The following is a 26,443-nucleotide window of genomic DNA, read 5'->3' on the forward strand; positions in this document are numbered from 1 at the left end:
ACCTAACAGATTTCAGTTTGTTGTTCAACTGAGTTGTACAGTTTATACGTTACATTAAAGGTGGAAAAAGTTCTGAAATCATTTATCTTTGTCTCATTTTTTTACATCACAGTAACCTGACATTTTAACAGGGATGTGTAGACTTTTTATATCCACTGTATATTGAACATTATGTGCAGCCCTTTGGGGATGTCAGGAGCCACATTTGAGACCCCTTTTAGCTCATAGGTTGACAACCACTGCCCTAAAATCACTAATTAGTAGCAGTAAAATAATTAAAACACAAGGGACATTGCTTGTAAAAATGCTATCATCATTCATGCATTTCCAGGGCAACATTGTATCTAAATACAATTGGTTGGTTGAACTAGATATACTTGTGTCTTTTTTTCAACCAGACTAACTGTAATACTGCTCTTCTTGGAACAACAGCAAAATTAGCATTATGTACATCACATTTTGAAAGAGAAAACCTCTGTGTGATAGTGACAAGCTGTAGAAAGTTATTGTGCATATAAAACAGTTGAACCCATGCAGAATATACTGTACATTAAAGCATTAGTTTATCCTCTTGTAGTATGAAATACCCCAAACATGAAAACATTTCAGATTAAATAGGATCATCCCCAAAACATTCTGAGCAAATGTGCTGTTCCCTACATCTTAGACTGCGCTGATTTATCACTTTACAATGAGGATGGCACTGTCTTAATCCATATGAAAACCAATATTGTCCCCCAACACCCATTCAGTTCACAGTAATAGAGTATGTTTGCTTTCCTGACGCCAGTAAATTCAGTGTCTGAAAGCCACACAGTAGATGCTAAATGTGGCGAATAAATACTGCCCTGAATCTGATTTGAATCTAAGCTACTGGGAGGAAATCTTAAATAACACATATTGACATTACACTAAATAAGTAGTTTGGAGTGCCCTTCTTTCTTCAGCTCATTTTCCCATCAGATAATAAACCTTATATCTGCAACATTAGCTGACAGTCAAACCACTTAGCTGCAGTATTATTATTTTTTTTTTTTTTTCGAATTTTATGAAGCTAAGAGTACTCAGGCTGAAAATCCGCGGACTGTACTTTAATAGCAAAAAAGAAAGCATGGTCCTGTATAATGTAATGTATATATCCTAATGTGTATTATTAACATAATATAGATCATTGAATGGTACATTGTGTGGAAAGCAGTGAAAATAAAATACATTCACTTAGTTTTTCCTTGACAGATGTATGCAGATACCAAGAATAAAATAGTACTAGTGCAAAAATACTAGGAGCATCTTGAATTTCTGACAGAAAAAGATCTATTATAGCAGACCTTTTCGAAATGGAATATCGGTGCCATATTTGGGCAGCACAGTGGCTAAATGGTTGGCACTTCCGCCTGGCAGTACTAGGGTTGTTGGTTCGAATCCCAACCACGGCACCACTTGCCTGTAGTTTGCATGTTCTCCCTGTGCCTGCGTGGCTTTCCTCTGGGTACTCCGGTTTCCTCCCACACTCCAAAGACATGCTGGTAGGTTAATTGGCTCCTGTCTAAATTGGCCCTAGTATGTATGAATGTGAGTTAGGGACCTTAGATTGTACACCCATTGAGGGTTAGGGACTGATAAGAATGTATAATATATATGTAAAGCGCTGCGTAAATTGACAGTGCTATATAAGTACCCAAAATAAATAAAAAAAATATTTAATTGGGCAGAATATCCAGTCTTCTGCCATTCCATTATACAAACAGAAATTAGATTAACCACTTACCCTCCAGAAGATTTACCCCCCTTCCTGACCAGTCCATTTTTTGCGATATGGCGCTGTGTTACTTTAACTGACAATTGCACAGTCATGCAATGTTGTACCCAAATTAATTATGTCTTTTTTTACCGGCAAATAGAGCTTTATTTTGGTGGTATTTTATCACCTCTGCGGTTTTTACTTTTTGTGCTATAAACAAAAAAAGACTGACAATTTTGAAAAAAAGAAAAAAAACTATATTTTTTATTTTCTTCTATAAAACACATCCAATTAAGAAAATGTAAAAATCAAATTTCTTCATAAATTTAGAACAAAATGTATTCTGCTACATATTTTTGGTAAAAAAATCCCAAAAACTGTATATTGATTAGTTTGCACAAAAGTTATAGGGTCTACAAACTATGATACATATACTGGAATTTTTTTAATTTTTTTTTTTATACTAGTAATAGTGGCTATAAACGACTTGTAGCGGGACTGTGATATTGCGGCAGACATTTTTACACTGACACTTTGTTGGAACCAGTGACACTAATACAGTGATCAGTGCTAAAAATATATACTGACGTACTAATGACACTGGCTTGAAAGGGGATAACATCTAGGGTGATCAAAGGGTTAAGTGTGTGCCTAGCTTTGTACTTGGTGTACACTAGGTGGTGCTTTTACTAGGGGAAGTGATGGATCGTGTTCTAGGCTCTACAGAGGGAAAAGATTCATGACTTTCCCCTGCCACAACAGTGCTATGGCTATGTAAACATAGCTATAGCTCTGTTCTTCCTCCCTGACTGGCGATCTGCAAGTGCCGGCGAGTAAAGGGCTTTCAGATCGTTATGTGCTATGACAGTTTATAGCTGAAGATTTTCTCTGGCAGCGCACTCGCCCCCGTGTGGTGGAAGTACAAAATTAACTTTATTAACGTGATTTTGCACAGGAATTCCGCCCTGTAGCAGTAAAATTGCTATAGGGAGGAGGGAAAGTGGTTAAACTAGGCCAAAGGTAATATCCTAAAACAAAAATGACACTGTTCTTGCTTTTTGCAATGCAAAGGTTTACATCAATGGGACTGGGTATATGAATGAGCAAAAAAAACTGTTGGGTTTGCTGCTTATTTACAGTGGGTATAGAAAAGAATCACCCCTTTTAAATAATCACATTTTGTTGCTTTGCAGTCTGAAATGAAGTCAGACACAGTTTTTGTTTTATCCAGCTGTATTTAGTGCAACTTGTAACATCCAAGTGAAAGATATAAAACCAACATCTCAGAAAAAATAAAAACATTTCAAAAACAGAATCACTGAGTTGGAAAAAGGATCACCCCTTGTGCCAGTATTTTGTTGAACCACTTTTTGCTTTAATTACAGCCTTTAGTCTGTTGGGATATGTCTCTACTAACTTTGCACATCTAGACTTTGCAATATTTGTCCACTCTTTTTTGCAGAACTGCTCAAGTTCAGTTATATTTGATGGTGACCGTTTGTGGACTGCAGCCTTCAAGTCGTTCCACAGATTTTCAATGGGATTTAAGTTCGAGCTCTGACTAGACCATTCATATTTTACTGTAGGAATGGTTTTATTTGGATCGTGAGGTGTATTGAATTTCTGCCAGGCATATCGTTTAGTCTAAGCCAATGAAGAGGGAGACACTCTGGAGAACCAAGGCTCTCGTGCACACCGTTGGATCGTGATGGGGTCAGGTACTGCTCAGACTGGGGGGTTGCTGCACACAGGTTTTTTACCTTCATGCATTCACACCTTTACAACCACTTAGGAGGGAAAGTTAATAGCGCATGTGGCAGCGCTGCCAGAAGGTCTGAATGCTCCAATTTGGAGATAGCACAAAAATTAAAAAAAAAAATTAAATTATGTGCATTAGTAAACTAGGCTTTGTGTCGGTGCCTATACAGTTTATTAACTACCAAAGTCTACGGTTTTTCTGTTGTTTACTATAGCTTCACTGCAAGCACTATAGAGAATGAACCATCAAATACACACTAAATATTCAACTGGCTAGATCACATATGCTAGAGGCAGGAAATTGTAAGTCTGCCTTTACTATCCAACGTCACTACTGCTGTCACCTATACTACTCTAAAAGAGGTATAGAAGATGAATCAGCAATAAAATGTGAAAAACACATTGAATAGCAAAATAGAGAAAGTAACACGTTTCAGATCTAAGCACAGCTTTAGGCAAGTCTAACAGATGCTGTAGTAATATAAACATAATTTCAGAATGGTTTTGTTTAAACAAATAACGAGAGACACGGCACTTACGGGGAAAATATGCAGGCTGTGCAGAGTGTGCATGATCCTGCAATGTGGGGGGATTCTGCTGTGTTGAAAAATGAGTATGTACAATCCAAAAACAAAACTAAGCACAATCAATTTAGCTGTTTCTCAAAATAGTTAATTGCAAGGCATGCCATGAATATAAACTTTCACAGTTGCTTGTGCTTTTGACCGAACTGTCAAGCAATCAAATAGCTGGTGTCATAACTGATCACATGTGCAGTATCACAGCTGCAGATCAAACAGAGACTACGATAGCAGCTTCCTTTCCTAGGAGGGTGTAGTTCTAGTTTAAATTATAGTCTCACTATCACCTGCTTACAGAACATCAGAAGCAGTTTACAAGAGTATTTTATTGTTGTGCAACAGCATTGAATAAAGATTGGGGAATATACTTTAACATTTATAGCCACATATGTAACTCACGTGTGCATAATACACACGATGAGAAATTGGACAAAAATGTTTTTGGGGGAGCGATCGCCCGATAATCTGATTATTAATACACAGTGTTTGAGAGCCGTTCACAACAGTTCATGCTAAATTGTCTGAAGGGGTAAGTACAAAAAATGTTCTCATAAGATAGCAGAACAAACATTTTTGAGTAATAAGTACAGTATTTGTACGGAAAAAAAATCAAGTGACCAAGACCGTACATGATTGGAAAAGAAAGAATACATTACATAATTTCCAAACTTGTATCCTGTCTTACGAGAATTTTCGTAGCTTTCGTAACCTATTCGTTTTTGATATGAGATTACCATGCAAAAAAAAAAAAAAAAAATGGATGATCATTCGTCCGATATTCTCATCATGTGTACTAGGCTTAAGTCAGGTTCATCCAGTTGCCATGGAATGTGTCAAATCAAATGCTGACTCCCCAAATACATGATGGTAAAAGTGAAAGTCTGTGAAATCGCCCTGTTCTAATTACATATTCCAATCCTATAATCATTTGAGTTATTTGGCTACAGGTCAGGACTCAGCAGTCTTCCAACAGCTAAAGGAAATTCACATTCTTTAGAAGACAGTGATGTATTTTGGACCCAGAGAACAACTAGATCAGAAGAAGGCAGCCTTTGACACCACCTGTGACCCATTTTAACATATCTACCTTTGCAATTTGACAATTCCTGGTTTCTACAATGTATCAGAGCAATTAACACTTGTCAAAGCACCAATGAACTGGATAAATAAAAGCATGACTGAAGGCAAAACTTATTTTAGTTTTAAATAGAGTGGTGAGGTTTTAGAACACCTGTCAGGTTTTTACTACTGTCTGTGTCCCCTTTATGGAGATTCACCCTTTGTATTTTTCCTGGTGATTATCATCGCAAGTGTAAGAAAATCCCGAATTCTGAGTGGTCACCAGAGCAGGAATAGAGGGAGAAACGTCCAACGGGGACACCAGTTCTGGTGACCTTTTTGACTACAAGGGATGTTCCTCACTTTGGTGGAATTTCCTATGTTGTGTTGTGGATAATTGAGAGAAAGTGAAGGAAAATCTTCTCAAAGGCAATTCAAATCTTAAAGGTGTTAGAAAGCTCTACTTTAATTAGAACAGGCCATTTCACTGGCAGTCCTGTGTACCGTAAAATACCGGATTGTCTCAATATTTTGTTAACTTGTATTGGTGCGAAAAGTCCAAAATAGAAAGTCCTTCCAGCTCTTGCATAAACTCAAAAATGGATTTAATAATATTACATAAAATTAGAAATAAAATATTGGAACACAGAATGTTAGATAATGTCCAAAAAATATAGTTATGTTCTTGTGTGTGTGTGTGGTGCTCCTTAGCCCAGCTTGTAAATGTCCCACTAAAAAGTCTTTGTTCTGCTCTATAAAAGGAGCAATTGAACCCCCACATTCTCCTAAAATTGGGCTGGTTTTCCTCTCTGGTTCTTATAGTCCTACAATGATATCTGGTGACAGATGTATTGAACAAACCTTCAGTCTTACTCCCCTCCCCTCGGAGAGATTCTAAAATTTAATCCTTGGGACCTCTAGTCAGAACTTCACTGACATTCCATCAGTCAGGGGGGATGGGATGTGTTACAAATATATACTATATATACACAAACACACACAATCTCCCAAAAGTAATCTTAATATAAAGTTATAGCATATATAAATATCCTACTCAAGAAATATTACAGTATAAAATTTGTATGCTTAACATGTATGAAATAGATTCTTACAATTCTCTTATTAGTGAAACTTTAGCTCCAACCCACAGAGATGGGGGGAGGAAAGCTAGCTAACCAATTCATGACTAATTACTACCACATGTTGCTTCAATGTAGAGAAAAAAGACCAAGATTTATATTCATATATATATGTATTCACATAGACTATAAAAGTCTGTTTATCTTACTTTTCCCAATCTAGAACAAATATAAATATAACAATTCAATTATTCTATTAAGATCCAACACATTCATCCGTATGTTAATAACTGTTAATAAGCATATTAGATATTAGGTTATGGAAGGTTTCTAACATTCTAACATACCAGCTTCTTCAGTGTGTCGCAGAAGACTACGGGGAGGGGGGGACAACTTCCAATCGTCTAGGCAATTGCAGCAGAATTGGGAGCAGGGAGTTTCATGGCACCTTCCACCTCCCATCAATGCAACATATGTATTAATACATTAACACATTGAGACGCATGGCCAGAAATGTTGCAATATGTTCTTGACACTCATTAGAACCAAAAAAGCTTCTTGGAAAAGCAGTGAAATGTCTTCAGTATTACAGAACAAGTGCACCCTAGATAGGACTTTAGAACTGCAGTATACTGTAAAGCCATTGCATCCAACATAGTGATAGTCTGAATTCTGTGTTAAAGTAGAGTTCAGGTGAAACTAGAAAAATAAAAGTCAGCAGCTACAAAAATTGTAGCTGCTGACTTTTAAAAAACAGCCACTCACCTGTCCCTTGATCCCGCGGTATCCTCCCCGCAGTCCGTTTCACTGGCCGTCCTGTGTACCGGCGTCTTCAGTGTGGGAACTGGGCTGTGATAGTTTGCGGCTATCCGGGTGCCCACTGCACATGAGTGAGTAGCGCTGTGCTTTCTGAATGGTCCCTGTCACATGTCCCAGAAGACTACAGGGAGGGGGGACAACTTCCACTTCCGACCGCCTAGGCAATTGCAGCAGAAGTGGGAACGGGTACTTGTCAATTTTGCAGCTGTTCCTACCATGCTGAGCACATTGATGTACTTGCTGATTGGTATTGGTAAAGTTGTCCATATTGTTTATAGCTGCCTTAGTTGTGTTTGAGGCTACATTTTTTGGATTCAAAGATTGCAAAATCTCTTTAAAAAAAAGTTACTTAAAAATTAAATGGAATGAGTGTTTAACTGACAAGCTAGAAAGCTCTCTAATGTTCACATAATTCAACATGAAACAACTGGAAATCTCAAAAAGTAAGCTCTCTCATGTATTAGTAAAGCTATTTTCAGCAATGGTGTTTTTACTAAGGCCTGGAGTTATCCTTCAAAGCACATACTCCTCTTTTAGATTTATCTGATGTTGTAAAGCCAGACAATTAGAAAATAAACTTTGTAGGTAGCATTCATTGCCTCTCTTCCTCTTTTCTATCTTTTTAACAAATTTAAAATATACAGTGTGCAGACTTTTAGCTTAAGCAGTGTTTATAGTTTGCTCATTGCCATTAGATTATTTTACATATATCTGCAGGTGACCAGTGAAAGAAACAGTGCAAGGCAAAGTAAGTTAGTAATGAGAAAACGTTTTGCTGCAATAAGCTTATGCACCTAAGCCACTGGCTAGTCATTTGCCTTCTGCATTCCATTTCACAGTTCAGGGGCTCTTTAAGACAAGAAAACATGACAGCTATTTTTACAAGCAACATTGATCTTTAATTCGATGATCACAGGGGCCTATTTGTAAAAAAAAGCATCAAGATAATTTCAGAAAGTCTTGCTTTGCTATTTATCTGACATTCCCATCAGGTTTTCTTGTATATTTATTAGGCTGTATCCTACAGACATGTGAACTAGAAAAATGGCAAACTTAGCTTTGGAAAGTTGCAAGCAAAAGTAACAATTGAGTACTGTCTGTGATACTTTTTTTATTTGCACTAACATACAATTTTGAGGACAAGCTTTTGGGGTATGTCCCCTTCTTCAAAGTCCAAGCAGTACTGTAGAAATCACAAAGTTTAGCAGAATGTTAGAAGAGATGAAGAGAAAAAAAAAAGAGAAGAGGCTAGAGATAAGATACAGCCAAAGCGAGGGGGGAGGGGGGGGATACTATACTCACACAGAGGGAGTCAAGCTTCAGCTAATAGTCAAAAAACTGTTGGATAATGAGTGAGGAATCCTATGTCCAAATTAAGGCCGTTATCTCTTGTGTCAAATAGAATTATCATTCTTAGTTCAAAAGTTTCTCTTTCCTGGATGGATTTGAAATTTCCTTTAAGAACTAAAATATTGAAGCAAAAGTAACAAATTCAAGCAAAACTTGGGAACTCTAACTAGGTTTAGAAACCAAACTGGTACATTCAAAATGGGCAACTAAGATCAGAGAATAATAGCTCCAATAACTAGGGGTTCTTTTTATACGTTTAAAATAGTTGGTTTGTGTGCTTTTTTTTTTTCTTTACAGAAAAATATTTATTTTACATAAAAAATGTGCACAGAGCCAACCAAGATGCAAGATGGATGATCAGACATACTTTCTTAACTGCTTGCCGCCTGCCCGCAATGTACTGTGGACAGGCAGCAGCTACAGGCAAGGCAACGTATGAGTACATTGCTCTGGCTTTGCTAACATGGGAGGAACTGCGCAAATTGTTTTTAAGGAGTTTTTTGTTTTTTTTTAACTACTTGCCGACTGCCTGCCTGCATTGTGCAGGTGAGCAGCGGCTCTGGGCAAAGCGACGTAACCTTATGTCGTTTTCTATTTCGGATTGTGAACACGCCTGCGCCCCCCACTGCCCCCCCTGTCGGTCTAGAAAGAGAAGAGAGAACACCGCACTGTGAGTAAAAGCACTACATTTTACACACACATTTGATTAGCACATTTAACCCTTTGATTGCCCCTATTAACCCTTTAATCACCCCGCCAGTTCCATTAGTACAGTGTCAGTATATAGAATTTTTAACTGATCACTATATTACTGCCAATAGTGACATCAGATAACGTTAAGGTCTCTAAGCTGCCCTCCCAGCCAAGGTCAGCTAGCGTTAGATTGACCGCGCACTATCAATATGTTGATCATGAACAGAACTATACTAGTGCCTCCATAGTATAGTGTTCCCAAAAACAGAGTGTTAGCAGGATCAGCCCTGTTGACTGCCAGCACTAGCGTTTAGCCCCTCCACTGTTTTTCACTGAAGATTTGTATCAATTGATTGTGGGCCAAAGCAAAACAATACATCACTGCTCACCAAAATTCAGCTTTTGCTAGACAATTCACATGGAATTCTATCACGGTTTCTGAATTTAAACTTTTTCGGCCTAACCTTTAACATGGGAATTACAAAAAAAATGAATTGCGGTCATATTGGTCCACAATGCAAGTATACAATCCAAACGCACACGTTCCTGCATAAAAAATGGCTGTGTATATAATTGGGTGCTGCAGCGACCGTCGGCTGGAACCGAACAGAATCAGAAAAGGAGAATGTCACCAGCACACCAAGAATCACCAATATGGGTCCAAAACATCAGGCATGTCACATGCCTGATGAAGGGGTCTTGCGAGACTCCGAAACGTTGCCTTGCTGTAACTATGTGATCGTTCATTAAAACTTTTGGACCCATATTGGTGATCCTCGGTGTACTGTTGACATTCTCCCTTGCATATTGGTCCACAGACCCCATTCATCATATGCCTATATTCTCTGTTGTTACATATATGCCCAACATGGACCAACAACATACTGGTACATTGCTGGAATTTGAGTAGTTATTTCGGGATGATTCCAGCAGCTATAGGCATCACCCTGGTATCGTTTTTATCAGCTGGTGGTCAGCTTTCATGCCCGAGCAATCCTAGAGGCTAATTAGCTGCTGGATCATTTTAACAAGCAGCGGGCCGGCCTCCCATCTCCCACCCCCACCACGGCTTTCTTGGGCTCTCCCGTCCCACAGGGGAATTCAAGAATGCAGCCAGAAGTCCCGCCGGCTGACCTTAGAGCTGATTAGAGACCAGAATGGCTCAGATCATCTCTATGTCTAAGAAACTGGAAGCTACCAACATTTCACCGTTTCCGTTTTGCTGGACATTATAAACGCCATATTTAAATAGGGAAAACATCTGATCACACCGATCTTGGTGTAATCAGATGCTTTAAAGGCAGAGGCAAGATCTAGAGTCTAATAGACCCCAGATTTCTCAGAAAAGAGTACCTGTCACTGCCTATTGCTATCACAGGGGAATTTTACATTCCCTGTGATAACAATAAAAGTGATAAAAAAAAAGAAAGAGACAGTGTAAAATAATAAATAAATAAATAAATAAAAAAATCACCCCTGCCCCACCCTCCCCTTCCCATGTGCAAAGGTGAACTCAAGTGTCACTCCAGTGAAGTATCACAGCGAACGTCATATCAAGGGCAGTAATTCTAGCACTAGACCTCCTGTGTAAACATAAAGTGGTGACCTGTAAAGGCTTTTAACCACTTGCCTACTGGGCACTTATACCCCCCTTTGTGACCAGGCTAATTTTCAGCTTTCAATGCTATCGCACTTTGAATGACAATTGCGCAGTCATGCAACTTGTTATTTTGAAATTGTTATTTTTTTCACACAAATAGAGCTTTCTTTTGGTGGTATTTAATCACCACTGGGTTTTTTATTTTTTGCACTGTAAACAAAAAAGAGCACAAAATTAAAAAAAAAAAGAAATGTTTTTGATTTGTTTCTATTATAAAATTTTGCAAACAGGTAATTATTCTCCTTCACTGATGTGCATTGTTGAGGCTGCACGGATAGGCTGCACTGATGAGGCGGCACTGGTGGGCATTGATGAGGAGGCACTGATATGCAGCAATGATGGTCACTGATAGGAGGCACTGACGGGTGGTGTTGAATGACAGCACTGACTGATGGCACTGATCATCAGTGCCGATCTGCTCTGTGACAGCTGCTGGTTATCGACAGTACTTTCCTCACGCTGTGACAGCGTGAGGAAAGTGCTGCCGATAACAGGCAACTGTATTTACATTGGACACAGCTGATCACGTGGTAAAAGCTCACTATGATTGGTCTTTTACTTCATCACATGATCAGCTAAGTCACAACTTTGTGTAAAAAAAAGAACAAAAACAAATGTGTCATTTATCAAAAATTTGTGGCAAAAAATAAAGTCTTCCATGGACTCAACATGCCTCCCAGCAAACTCCTTCGGGTGTCTACTTTCCAAAAAGGAGTCTTTGTACTGCCCTTGGGGGGTCTCTGTACTGCCCTGGCATTTTAACACCTCAGAAAGTAAAAGCTGCATAAATCCCAGTAGATATACTATTTGTAGACCGTATAAATCAATCCAAATAACATGTATTGGGATTTTGTTTTACCAAAGGCATGTAGCAGAATACATTTTTGCCTAAATTTATGACTAACTGAGTTTATTGGATATTTTTTGTAACCGAAAGTAGAAAATATCTTTTCTTTTCAAAATTTTTTATTCATATCACAAAAAAACAAAACAAACAGTGGTGATCAAATACCACCAAAAGAAAGCTCTAGTTGTGTGAAAAAAGGATATAAATTTCGTTTGGGTACAGTGTTGCATGACCGCGCAATTACCAGTCGAAACAGCACAGAGCTGAATAGAAAATAATGGCCTGGTCAGGAAGGGGGATAAAATTTCCGGAGGGCAAGTGGTTAAAGAAGTAGTAAACTCACAATCCAGACTTTTCCCCATAATAATCCATGTGCTATTACTCATCACTACCCTTTATTATATCCTCGCGTATGCCGTTTTGCTTATCTAGCTCGATTTTTACTACAGTGATGTCATCAGCGCATGTGCCATTTGTCTGTCATCCACGGCATGCTCTGTGTCATCAGTGAAGACATCCTCCAGCCGTGCCTTTGTCATTGGCACTCAGACACTATATTGCAATTGCGAGAGTGCTGACCTTTGGTTATTTACCAAAATATCCCATGTGACTTGCCACTTCACAGGGGACGTTGACATACTGTAGGCCCAGATCATCCTCGGAGCAAGCAAGGCTAACTCCTACTAGAGAGAGGACGGAAGTATTATCAAGTTGGAAGTAAAAGAGAATAGATAATATGGAGCAGGCTTCTGCTGGAAAAGCAACAAATAAAACAAGGCAAAAAACCTTATTATAAACTTTTCTTGGGAAAATTATGAGTATTTGACCAATTGACCTTATGTCTGCTTATGGTGGCTGAGTTTACTAACGCTTTAAAATACACTAAATGACTCTAATAACTTAATGAGGTTCTAAAGGTTTTTTCTGCCTTAAAGTGGAACTGCACTGCATCTCAGCACCACAAACCAAAAACTCTATTTGACTCTATTTGCAAACTAACCATCCGTCCATGTCCCCAAGATTTATTTTGCTGAGAAATCAATTTGAAAAACACCCCCCTAGCATTTCTGGCCATGGCCTTCTTGAGTAAGGACAGATGATTCATGTAGCATTTACTTTCTGAAATCCATCTGCCCTTAGCTAAGATATGCATGCAGGAGAGTGTGCTTAGCGGAAAAAGCCCCTCCTTAAGAATCCTGGGATGTATAACATCATTTGCCAAGGCCTGGAAACCAGGATGTAATTAAAAAAAAATATTTAAAACATGTAATTATGATATACTTTCCTATCTATTTACTAATGCTAGCAGCATAATGATTAAAAATAGTGAATGTTGATTTACAAAGTGAAGTTCCGCTTTAATGCATTCTCTGCATTAAGATGAAAAACCTTTCAAATGTTGCTCCCCCCCAGCCCCTCTAAATACTTACCTGAGCCCAATCTCAAACCTGTGCTGTGCCCGAGAACAGCAGCAATCTCCTCTCTCTCTGCTCACTTGACACTGAGGCAGCAGCGGAAGCCATTGGCTCCCACTGCTGTCAATCAAACCCAGTGAGGAGGCAGTGGGGTGGGGCGGGCTATGTGTGTTTAGAGACACGCACAGCTCGGCTCAGGAGTGAGCCCAGCGTCTGCCCCCATACTTGCTATGGGGGCAGACACTGAATAAGAGGAGGGGACAGTGCCGATGGGGGAACCCCAAGAGAAGAGGTTTGGGGCCACTCTGTGTAATATCATTGCACAGAGCAAGAATAACATGTTTGTTATTTTAATTTAGAAAGTTAGCTTTAGTAACAGTTAAAAAATCCAGTGCATCAAATATACCTACCGCTTTCCTAGGAATTATTCTCCCTTCTAATGCTAGTAGTGTGACCAGTGCTGAGGTCTCAGGACAGGGGCTTAAGGAAGTGATGTTCAGTCAGAGCCACTAACTGACCAGCTTAGCCTGAACATCCTCCACTTCGGCAGAGATCATGTGACCAATGCATTAGTCCCTTTGTCAGCATGAAATGGGAGAAGAATTTCAAGGATTCCAGAAGAATAGTATTTCTGACTAAAAGGAAAAAAAAAAATTAAACATTTATTCGTTGACAAAGAATCAAGAAAGCGTCTTATGATACACAGAATTGCAATATGTGGGTTTTTGGTTACCAGAGATGTTTTTCTTTGTTTCCTTGTGTCCCTTCTTTGGAGATAGGGATAGATCACAGAGATTTGCTAACATCTTGAAAAAAGTACATAGTACTGCTTGAATCATCTGCAAAAGCCAGCACATAAGCACACCTAATGTGTAGTGTTACAGACTTACCCTTTCCAAATCCTGCCTTAAGTGTGTGAAGAGCTTTAGCCTTCGGTATAATATATCTTGCTCTTGCTGAGCCAAATCATCCACTTCATCCGTTTTGGGAGTTAGAAGAGGCTTATTAAAGTTTGACTTCCTCTTCAGTTTCCAGTACTGATAAATAAAGTCAATCGCATTCTTGTTCACATTAAGATTTTCTGCCACCTCATCTGGCTTAACAAGTTCATAGAAATCCTCCTCCAGCTGCTGTAGCTTTTGTTTCCTCAAAGTTACCTTTTCTAGGTCCTGCTTGGTTTGGTCAGTATCTGTTTGGGAGACAGATGACGAAGGTCTTTGGCTGCACTGATCCTCTGGTTTGGTGGCTCCACTGCTGTGCTCAAGACAGAAGGATTTAAATTTTACCTCATCGTTTTCCGCCAACGTAGTGTGCATTTCCAGGTTGTGATCAAAGGCGCAAGTAACATGGAAAGCGGTGACACACGATGGCATAGAACACTGCAAATAAAACACAATTATATCAGAAAGACAAAAAGCAATATAAAGGTGGGCTAATATTCTAACTAATAAAAATGACAGAATAAAAACAACTAGACTGGACAGTATGTCATAAAGCTTCTACACACAGGAATATTAACATAAATTCATGCTGCATCAGTATTCATGTTAGACAGTATCAGTATTATGTGGCTTATTTTCATCTATTTTATAAACATTTAAGTACAGAATGATCCTCAAAATGAAACGTTGCATGTTGTCCACATGTCTGATGAGCACTTAGTCTTACGTCTACTTGTAGCCTAATAGTCACCATGGCTTTCTAAGCCATCTAGATGGAAGAAATAAATTACTAAAAAAAATAAATCAGTAGAACTCATTAGTAGTATTTCTTGTATGTTTAAAATCTCTATTTCTGTAGTAGGGTACCAGACGTGATCTATTCTAATTAAAGAGAAACTAAGCCAAACCTTTAGTGTGTTTTGGATGGAGTGAGTACACATTTTTACTGCTGTCTTTATCCCCACTGGGGAAGATTTTCCCCCAATCCATGTCCCAGTGATGGTGGTTACTGAGGCAGGAAGTAAGAGAAAACCTCTGCACTGGGGGTACATACAACAAGAAAAACATTTTTAGTAGTATGGGGAAATTGTTAAAACCTCATTCAGCTTTTTTATTGCTATCTGAATCCTAATGGATAGATTCCCCATTCACAGTTTAAAGTGGTTCCAAAGGGTAATGGTTCTACAAGTATATTTTAAATGCATTATTTGCATTAGCGTACAAAAAAATTTCATAATTATCTCCCACCAGCCCCCTCTAAATACTTACCTGAGCCTGATATAGATTCAGTGCTGTGCCCTCACTGGATATGGAGGCAGAAGCGGAAGCCACTGGCTCCTTCTGTCATCAATCAAATCCAGTGCGGAGGGTGTGGGGGCGGGGCTGAGCTTTACTGTGCATGTCACCTGCACGTCTGCCCCAAAACAAGCAGCTTGCTAAGGGAGGAAAACGCAGAAGAGGAGGTTCGGTGCCGCTCTGTGTACTACCACTGCACAGTGCAGGCAAGTAGAACATGTTTGTTATTTTAAGAAAAAAAAAATTAGCCTTTAGTAACACTTTAAGAAAATTGTATTGCTTTACAGAAGCTCAAAAGAGAAACTGTGCTTCAGATGACAAAAGTATAGAAGGAAACTGGTTAAGAATGCATTGCTTGCGGTTATGTTTATCCCCAGAAAGTGCATGTTTCTGTTTGAATTTTCACATTTTATTTATCTGGACAATAGAGTTCCTTTAAGGGCCCATTCTTTCAGGCTCGTTAGTCTCATGACAAAAGTAATATGATAACCATCTTATAGTCACATTTATTCAGCAGCATTTTCACCTGCATCATGGTATAAATTACCAGCTTAAAGTGAACATAAACAGCCCAATAACTGCAAATATCAAAATCAAATCAATTTCAAATCAATGATTGTTTTCAACTGCAGTCATGAGAAACTTCAGAGGAGAAGCATGGTAATTTTTTCATGAATAAATTAAATTTCAATTGTATAAGTGGTTTTGTTCAGGGAAAATTGTACTTATTGTAATGCGTATGTTCTAGTCACAAAAGAAAGCTGTTTGATGCTGTTGGAATTCTATTTAAAGAAGAACTACATTGCATTTGAGCAGCATAATCCAAAAACACTACCTAATTAATTTTTAATATGCAAAGCAAACTCTCCCATCCATCCATGTCTCCATGCTTTATTTTGCTGAAAAATCACTTTGCAAAACAGCTCTCTAGCATTTCTGGTCACGACCATCTTCAGTAAGGACAGATAAAATTTCTTCCTCGAATGTGCAATCCATCTGCCTTAGCTGAGAAAGCCCCACCTCCCCTCCTGAAGACTCCTGGGATGTATGACATCATTTGCCTAGGCATGGCGACCAGGAAGTCACTGAAAAAATGTAAAAAAAAGTTGAAAACAAATAAATACAATATACTTTCCTATCTATTTACTAATGGTAGCAGCATAAGGATTAAAAAAAATAAATAAAGCATAAGGATTAAAAAAATGAATAAATTAGTTGACTCAACGATGACAAGTTTGAATGTTCTGATGAGCGATTTTTCAGATTTTTTTTCAGAAGTTTCTTCTAATTAAAAAATAAGGTCTTTAACCTGTTGTTAACAATTTGTTTACACTAATAAGCCCTAATAAACTCCTTTTTCCCAATAACAGTTATTTTCTGTTGACTTTTTCATTTTTGTTTGTTAGTGTTACTAAACCCAGGACCCTGCATTCACTATATCTGGCCTCCTACAGTACACAGAACATGGAAATGCAATTATTTTAGTAAATATACCTTTTTTCATTATTTTCTCATTCTCATTGTGCCTTTTTCTATGGATAGAATAAAAAAACTTTTTGCAAGACAATATCACCAAATGAAGCCTTGTTTGCTCTAAAAATATTATATAAACAATATATATTATTTCAGTCTTGGGATACATAGTAACATAATTAACGACGCTAAAGAGGCTTTAGGATAAAATAGGAAAAAAAAAAAAAAAAAAGAGTACATCACATCTGCATAGGCGACCACTTTGAGGGCCAGGGCATGTATATTTCTGTTTCTCATAACTGAGTTTAATAAGGCTTCTAGTATTAGAAGAAACAATATGGCAGAGAGGTGGCAGCCTTGTCTTCTGTCATTTTTAAGCTCAAAGGATTCTGGAAGGCAGCCCTAAGTGCAAACTTTTGCAGTTGAAGATGCTTATCAGGTGGAGATTCACATTATGAGCTTAGGATTCAAGGTGAATAGTTTTTGTGTATCTATGGACATAAGCAACATCCTTGTACGATACCAGGCTGGTCTGAATAACCCAAACAGGCAGAAGTGGTTTTAGAGTATTTGAAATTTTATGTCCACAATTACCAGGGAGGCCAGCTTTACAGCTTAGGTACGATGCAGGGTCTTTCCCCATAGGTATAACATATATATGGCCATTAATGTTTCTAGGTGTGCATGGGTATCATACCATAACTTAAAGTGTTACTAAACCCACAACAGTAAAATCAGTCTGTATATGCAGTAAAGCATGCTTGTTATGCTCACTGTGGAACCTAAGGGGTTAATCCTTTGCATTGTGTAAAAAGGCCGTTTGATCCTGATTGCTCTGTTCTTCCCCTTGTTTAAGTGACCTCCTCTCCTGATCAGACAGACTGAACTATAGGCATTTTGCACATGCTCAGTTTGTTGTGTATTGCTAGAGAGGCTTTTTTTTTTTTTTTTTGGGAAAGTGCATGTGATCAGCACGCGGCCAATCAGCACTGTCCAGACAGAGGTCAGGGGTTTTGCATCCTCCTAGAGAAGAAAACTCCTCCTACAACTTTAGCTACTGCTTGGCTGAACACTGATAGAAGCCACAAGACTGCTCTAACTTCTGATGAGAAAAGGTATTTAACAGTTTATAATTACTACAATAATTGCATTTCCATGTTCTGTGTACTGTGGGAGACCAGATATAGTGAATTCAGGGTCCTGGGTTTAGTAACACCTTAACAAATGTGTTAGCAATATGTTAGAAAACGTTTCTTATCATTTTAAAGAGTAACTGTCATGGGTAGGGGAGACCCACAGCTCCCAAAGAATCCTACTGAAATCAGCATCTAACACAGAGCAGACACCCTCTAACAGGTGACCTGCTGCACAATACACTGGGATCAATCTATGGATCAGTTACTGGCTAAATCTCAGACCCGCTCTCACTCTGTGCCTCTGACACTCCAAGACATTGATGCTGCCCTCAGCCACTCATACCACCACGGGACACTGTAGCGCCAGCTATCTCTCTCCTCCTGAAACATCTTATGAGAGGATTGGATTGCTCAAATGGTGGATGTACTACACACTCCCACAATTACAAGAGCAGTGGCTACAGCTGTGGAAAGAAGTTGAGGATCAGTCGCAACATCTGACACAGGCTGAGCTGTGGGTCTCACCATTGGAAGATGAATTATATCAGGCCAATACAGCCTAACAGCAGCAATTAAAGGTACAACAAGAACTGTCAGATAAAGTGGGGGACCTTGAAAATAGTTCTAGAAGTAATAATCTTTGCATAATTGGCCTCTCAGAATCCTTTAAAATGAGTTCACCGAGTTGTATTCTATCTGCTTACCTGCAGAACTGGGACTTCCCCCCTCATGCACAATTGAAAGGGCTCATTGCTTGGGCATACAAACACAGCAGGGATTTGCCCAAGCCAGTGATTGTCAAATATTTCAACTATGCGGAAAGATTGGCTACACTGCAACACTATCACGAGCAGCATATACTCACAGATTACTCCGTAGAAGTGCAATGTAGACACAAAGGGGTTGATTTATTAAAACTGGTGAGTGCAAAATTTAGTGCAGCTCTGCACAGAAACCAATCAGCTTCCAGGTTTTATTGTCAAAGCTTAATTGAACAGGCTGAAGTTAGAAGCTGATTGGCTACCATGTTCAGCTGCACCAGATGTACCACTCTTCAGCTTTAGTAAATCTCCCCCATAGTCTTCTCAGAAATTAGTTCAACCTTGTTCCAAAGGTGTATTAAATTTACCCTCACTTATCTAGCTGTTTTTTATGTTTAATCACCAAATGGCGAGCAACTGAGTTTCAAATTCCACTCGTTGCCGAAAAATTCTTACAGTCTCTTAACTCCAACAGCCATGTGCATGGGCGCAAGAACCTTCAAAGCAGACCAGATACTCCTAAAAACATGGTGCAACAGAAAATCCACTGACGGGGCAAGTTCCTTTATCAAACATTTGATAGCGCATATGCCACCACACCGTTCAATAGTATACTGTGCCTTCAGAGGTTATTACCTTTGCCCTGTAATATGCATGGCCCTTACCTTTAGTGTCATCCTACTCGTATCTTCACTATGGGAAGGTTTTCAACCTATAGTTTCCTTTCTTTTGGAGATTTTTAGTTAGAAGGATTCACTACCTAGCTGCCTTCTGAATAGTGAACAAAAGTGCAGGGTACTGCCATAGTTTTACAAAGACATTTTATCCGGAAAAAGACATTTTTATTATTACAGTTACATGTTTTCTGTTTGTTGTTAGGTTTGCTGGTTTTGTTACTGGGATACTCCGTTTAGGTTTCAAGGGCTGTTTTAACATAGGAACACATGCCTTACTCTTATATCCATTGTCACAGGTTATACTGACACATCTATGCCCTACTCTATTGTGTTTTGTCATCTCATATAAAATCCTCCAACCCCCACATTTTTTATAAGAGTGACGTTGAATGTCAAGAGACTGAGCTCCTCAAAGAAAAGAAATGAAAATTCTTAGGCGTTTGTAACATTTAAAATCAGATATTACATATTGCAGGAATCTCATCTCTTTGGAGATGACTTCAGATGTGTGAAAAATCTTTGGTTGGAGAAGTGGTGGGTTCCCCTCCTATGAGCTTCAATCTGTTGAGTACGACTCTGTGGGGTACCATACATTTGCGTATTGCATCTCAAGCTCTGAGAATCACCAATATCTTTGCCCAAAATTCACCTGGCTAATCCTTTTTTCTAGGAAACCTCTGACTAGCTACTCTGGTCTCCATAAATACCCGATTTGGAGGGGGGTGATTTCATTACTGTTATAAACAATAGTGATGACAGAACTTCTCGTAGGAATAGGTGGCAAGGCTTTCGCTAGAGGTAGCATTATTTGTTACATGGCCTCCTATAAGGACGACCCAATAATTATAAGGTAGCTAGCAAAAAATCTTTGTCTAGCCCAGAGTGCCCTTCTTCAGACCAACTCCTCAGCACACAAAACGGCATGGCCTGCGGCCAAACTCCAATTTGATATTTGGGCAGACCAACAGGAGCACATTAAAAATTCCTATCCTGACCTACAGGACCATAAATATGGCAACAAGACCAGAAAGCTTTAGGCTATACTGATGCGAAGATCCTATCTAAAATCATTGTTTCCGGCTTAGCAGGTATATTACCATACCTTATACACCCACTACCGATGGATTTTGGCAAAGGCAGAAGAGCATCTTCCAACATCTGAAAGGTAATAAGTGTTCTTGAACATGCTAAGTCTCACCCTGTAGAGGATCTGGCTATTATTATACTAGATGCTATAAAAGTCTTCGACAATGTCAGTTTTCAATTGCTTTTCCTAGTACTCCACAGATTGGTCTTTTCTGGACATTTTACACACGTTTTAGAAATATGTACTAATCGCTTACAGCTAAACTTGTTGCTGTGGCTCATATTTCAGAAACTATTAATCTATATAAAAAGGAACTAAATGTGATTGCCCACTCTCCCTCCTATTTAACCACACACTGGAACCTTTATCTAGATTTCTGAATTACCTTGTCCCACTTCATGGGATTAAGATAGGATGCGAGGAACTTTGTACAGCATTATTTGCAGAAAATATGTAAGTATTCACACTTGACCCTCTCCCTTGATATGCAAGCACTTCAGCAGATATTCAACACCTTTTGCTAATGTTCAAGAGTTTGCATAATTTTTAGCTAAGGTGAGGTACTCCCTCTGACTACTTCTTCACATTTCCTCATAGCAAAACAGCACATCACAGACCTGGGAATTAAAAATCGGTAAATACCCTTTATATTTATATTGATTGAACTATACTGCATTGATCACAAAAATAGAGGGAGAATTGGAGGCATACCCCTATCACTATTTGGGAGATGTCATCTACTCCAAATGGCTAGTTTTACCTGCCTCTTATATCCCCTTCAGACTATGCCAATTTTAATTAAACACAAAGATATACAACATACAAAATCTTCAAAATGCTTTGCTATTCTTTCTGTGGCTTTGGGGGGGTGAGCTTACCAAACATCAAAATATACAACATTGCTTGCCTTTTTTGTAATGGCCTGGACTGGATACTGCAAGCCTCATGTTATACCTACGGTGCCCTAGAATCAGACATGGTGTACCCCTTTGACTTATCAGCTATATCACCCCACCTGAATTAAGTTGTTACCTAGGAGTTTATAAAGCAGTCTATTAATCCATGATCCCCCTTATAGAGTGGAGGGAAATGTGGAAAAAGTTGAGTCTATCAACTTTTATGTACAGACATCGCCCTAGTCACGATAATCTCATGATTCCACAAAACATTGAATATGAGGCCTTCTTTATCTGCTGATCCAAAGGCTTTAAAGAATATTTTCTCTCTGTTTTCTTTGTTAGACCAAAATCTTTCAAGGTTAGCTCTACCAAATATGAATTACAGAGTCACCACCTATTTTGCTACTTCCAAGTTGTGGACTACAGTAGGTTGTGCTATTTGGAAAGGGATAAAACCTTCCAACTCTCTCTGATAGACCTTATGCTACAAAATTGTGTTTTTTCAATTTCTGATATTTATCAGACCAGTCAGGTTTGAGGTTCCTCTAACTACTCTTAATAGACCTCTCTTTGCCTGATGACAGCTTGGAGACTGATCTTAAAAAAATGGATCTCCCCAGCTGTCTCAACCACTGCAGATGTTAAAAAGAAATTCAAAATGTATACAGAAAAGTTAGAGGAGGAGATAGAAAATTCTGTTCCAACTAAACATTTCTTTGCCAGATGGCAAACCTTTATGTAAATGTCTCTATAAAATTAAAAAAATAAGCTCCCTCATGACTACCTTTACATACACAGAATGGTGAGCTAAAGCTAGCCTCAGCAATACCCTAGGCAAACTGTGTCTGACCTCCCCCCTGCCATGACTTCGGAGAGGGGAACTTCTCTCTGCTGCAAAAAATGTGGACAACTGCTAGAATGCAGTCTCAGTTTCTCTCTTTTTTTTATTCTTATAGGTTACTTGTTTTTATTTTAAGTTGACACTGGTCTTCTACCTCCATTCTACCTTTATTCAGTCAAGACACCTTTAAAGTTCAAGGCACCACATTCTAAAATGTAAAAAACTAATTTAATAGTTTCACATATTGCAGCAGCATTCACATACACAGGGAACACTCAACATTAGAGGTGATTTATTCTTGCAAAGCAAATATACTTATACATTCCTATGAAATCTATTAGCTATTGCTGCCATTTTACTCATTTTAGAGTTGCTGAAAAAACTCTTTGGAAATTTCTTAAACAGTTTTGTAATATTGCATGACATTTAGTAGGGAAACCTAGTGCCTTCAAATTTGGAAAATCTGCTGATCTATCTCACTGTTGTAGATTTTGTTTTCACCTACAAAAACAAAGAAAAAAGAAAAGAAATATATGTTGTTAAAGTATAACTAAAGGCAGAGGGATTACAACACGTGTCCGTTTTTATTGGTGCCTGTGCTCCCGTTAGGGAGATTCACCTTCTCTATTTGTCCTGTTTACCATTAGCATTGAAAATGAAAGTAAAAAGAAAATCAAAAATTTTGGGTTGCCTCCACAAAAGTAATAGAAAAGAAATCTTCAATGGGAATCCCCAAGAAATTACCTTCTTTTGCAGGGATTTCCTGTCATTTCCTGTTTGGCTATGGGACAGAAAGTTAAGGAAAATCTCCACAGACACAGATGACGAGAAAAATTTGACGGGTTATGACCTTTCCTTGCTTAATCCAAAATAAAAAAATGCCTATAGTTGTACTTTAACAGGATTGCAGACTTAACAGTTATTCTATGCACACATTCAGCCTAATCATAATGCAAAAACAACGCATTTCTAGTTTTGTTTGAGTGTTGTTAAGCACTCAGGCAGTCATTGTAGCAGATATAGTGTACCCTGACTCTGGTAATAATTCATAAATATCTGCATTTAATACAAAGGAAGAATGTACATGTAAAAATATGAAATTCACATACAAATTTGGTTAGGTTAGAATTACATCAGCTAGGAATGGCAAATGAAAGGAAATCGTTTAATCTACCACACCCTTTAAAAAACACATGGAAAATAATCAGAAAAAGTTCAGCCTGCCCAAAGTGATCAAAGAGAATTCAGCATAAAGGCTGATTTATCTAAGATCCGACTATTCAATGGATGAATTATTGTAAATATGTGGCTACCTTGCTACCTTATTATACACAATTTATAGCAAGAAAGTTTTTTTTAATCACTAAAAGCAACTGGACTTTATTATCTTTGCAAGACCTATACTTTCCTACATGGTTCTATCTTACATCTTAGAACACACTCATATCACAAGCTGGTGGAGGACAACTACAATGTGCAAACAGATAACAACCATATTTCAGATACGATCTCAACTGAATCAGCTTTACCCAAGAAACAGTATTTCAGTTATTAAATGCAGCTCACATCTGTAAATGAAGTGCAGTCTTCTGTTTTCATAATTCTAATTAAATCGCCCAGAAAAGCAGATTTTGCTGCACTTCATATAATGACTGTGCAATTCAAACATCATATTGTTTCCAGGGACATTATGATGGATTTGACAGGACAGTTTAAAACACGATAGGTCAGCCAAAGGTTACACAAAGTACAGATGTACAAAATATCAGATTGCTTGCATACTGTGCCATGTTGTCCTCTGCACACACTAATTGGGTGGGTTACAGTACTTGGCTGCATAGTAAAGTAGCAATGTATTAACAGCTGAAAGCAATAATGTGCGACACAGATTCTCGTTCCAAATTCATAGAATGAAAAATAAAAGTTTTCTTGCTTTACCTCTAGAAGCAGCGAACAACATAAAGGGGGTTTGAAGTGTAAAAAAAAAAAATTGCATTGCCCTGTTAGCAGTTGCTGTGGTATTATATATACATTCAGCAGCATTAATCTTTTCCCTAGTCAATGAGTCTAGCAGTTGTAAAATCAATCATGGCCTAACCCCCTGACCCTCAGGTTCTTAGACTGGCAGCCCTGGTACAAGCTCAGGATCACTCAGTATTTTTGGCAGCTGACAAGCAGTTCTACTATCCCCAGGAAATAAACAGGAAGCTGAACAATCTTTAACTCAGAGTTCCGAACAAGCCCTGACCAGCATCTCGTAAAAGCATATTTAAAGCAATATTGTTATACTCAACGGAACTCTGAGAAGGCATATGTGGAATCTGTTGTGGCGGTGCCAAACACAGCACAGGGAACCACACTGACTAGTTTGCCTGCCACCCAAAGCTAATACCCACCCTTCTTGGGCAGTCCACACAAAAGATTAATTTCCATCCATCACCTTGCACAGAGAGGAACAACCATTCACATTACTCCAACCATGGATACGGTTTCTTTGCACAAATTTACAAGCTTGTCCCAACAACATGCCTATGTTTGGGGGCTTTTGAGCTCTACTCACAGCAACAAGGTAAAATTACAGAAATTCACTCAAGCTAAACTCCTGGATGGATGCATTCAAATCAAGTTCAACTTTTAATAAACACTTGTAGCCCCTTTTACATAAAACAGCTAGTCCCTGATCCTGTAAAAAAGTGGCCAACTATTTGTCACAAGTTAGGGAGACAGTTAAATGTTTGACAAACGTTGAGCTAGGTGAGGACCCCACCAGGTACCTACTGCTTCTGACTTCTCGAGAAAATGGTATAAAAATTCCCTGCTGGTGCACTCGCTTAATGCTAATCGGGCTTGCATTCACCACTCTGGAAACGGAAGACTCCCCCCTTCTCTCTCCAGGTGGTTGAGTAGAATTGAGGAAATTCATTCAATGGAAAGTATCGTGGGTGCACTTTGCAGCCAGGAAGAAAGGTTCCATTGGTCTCTCTTTACCTGCTCTAGTGATTATGAGTCCATGATGCATTAAAGGGACTAAGGTAACCTACCCCTCCTTGGCTCCTCCCTCCACTTTCTTTTCCTTCTCTAACACTCTTCTGCTTCTTTTACTCTTTAATTTTTCCCTTTGTAATCTTTTTTTTTTTTGGTTGAGTATCTTAACTACTTGCCCTCCAGAGGATTTACCCCCCTTCCTGACCAGGCCATTTTTTTAGTTACGGCGCTGCGTTAATTAAACTAACAATTGAGCGGTAATGCAATGCTGTACCCAGATGGAATTTACGTTCTTTTTTCCCAAGAATTTAGCTTTTTTCCGGTGGTATTTGATCACCTCTGCGGTTTTTATTTTTTGCACCTTTCAAAAAAAAAAAGATTGGTAATTTTGAGAAAAAAAACCAATATTTTTGACTTTTTTCTATTAAACAAGTCCAGTAAAAAAATAAAAAAAATCAAATTTCATCATAACTTTAGGCTAAAATGTATTCTGCTACATGTCTTTGCTAAAAAAGATCCCAATACGTGTAAATTAATTGGTTTACGTGAAAGTTATAGCGTTTACAAATGGCGGTATATATACTGGGATTTTTAATTTTTATTAGTAATGGCGGCGATCAGCGACTTATAGCGGGACTGCAGTGGGCATTATGACACTGGGAGGAACTGACTTGGTGTCACTGACATCCCCAGTGACACCAATACAGTGATCAGTGCTAAACAAAAGCACTGACACTGTACTAATGGCACTGGGCAGGAAGGGGTTAACATGAGGGGTGATCAAAGAGTTAACTGTGTGCTGTTTTATATAGTGCTGTGTCCATGTGCTTCACTGTAAGCACACTGCTTTGGACGGCTGTGCTATGCACAGCCGTCCAAAGCAGTGTGCACGAGCTGACAGGGAGGAGAACTGTTTTGTTTACAAACAGTTCTCCTCCCCATCAGAGATGCTCGGCAATCACCATGCGCAGGCGAGTAATCACCGGCCGGGACCTGGTGATTGACAGTCGCGGCCGAGAAATGCAAAATCTCACACACACACACACATATATATCCCAACCACGGCACCACCTGCCTGGAGTTTGCATGTTCTCCCTGTGACTGCGTGGGTTTCCTCCGGGTACTCCGGTTTCCTCCTACACTCCAAAGACATGCTGGTAGTTTAATTGGCTCCTGTCTAAATTGGCCCTAGTATGTATATGTATGAATGTGAGAGTTGGGGACTTTAGATTGTACGCCCCTTGAGGGTTAGGGACTGATGTGAATGTACAATAAATATGTAAAAGCGCTGCGTAAATTGACGGCGCTATATAAGTACCTGAAATAAATAAATATATACGCACAT

At 38.8% G+C, this 26,443-nt stretch overlaps 1 protein-coding gene across 2 annotated transcripts in view; it reads right to left on the reverse strand.

Moving 5' to 3' along the window:
* The window catches only part of JADE2 (jade family PHD finger 2), a 479,241-nt gene that overhangs the window by 57,143 nt on the left and 395,655 nt on the right, over positions 1-26,443 (reverse strand). For both annotated transcript variants that reach the window (XM_089669946.1, XM_089669945.1), the window contains one exon: positions 13,893-14,381. In XM_089669946.1, the coding sequence (XP_089526072.1) occupies positions 13,893-14,381 (489 nt within the window). The remainder of the gene's footprint in view (positions 1-13,892; positions 14,382-26,443) is intronic.

This window comes from Staurois parvus, unplaced genomic scaffold (genome assembly GCF_062004578.1).
Source record: "Staurois parvus isolate SC_StPar_1 unplaced genomic scaffold, SC_StPar_1.0 ptg000085l, whole genome shotgun sequence".
Taxonomy (NCBI): domain Eukaryota; kingdom Metazoa; phylum Chordata; class Amphibia; order Anura; family Ranidae; genus Staurois; species Staurois parvus.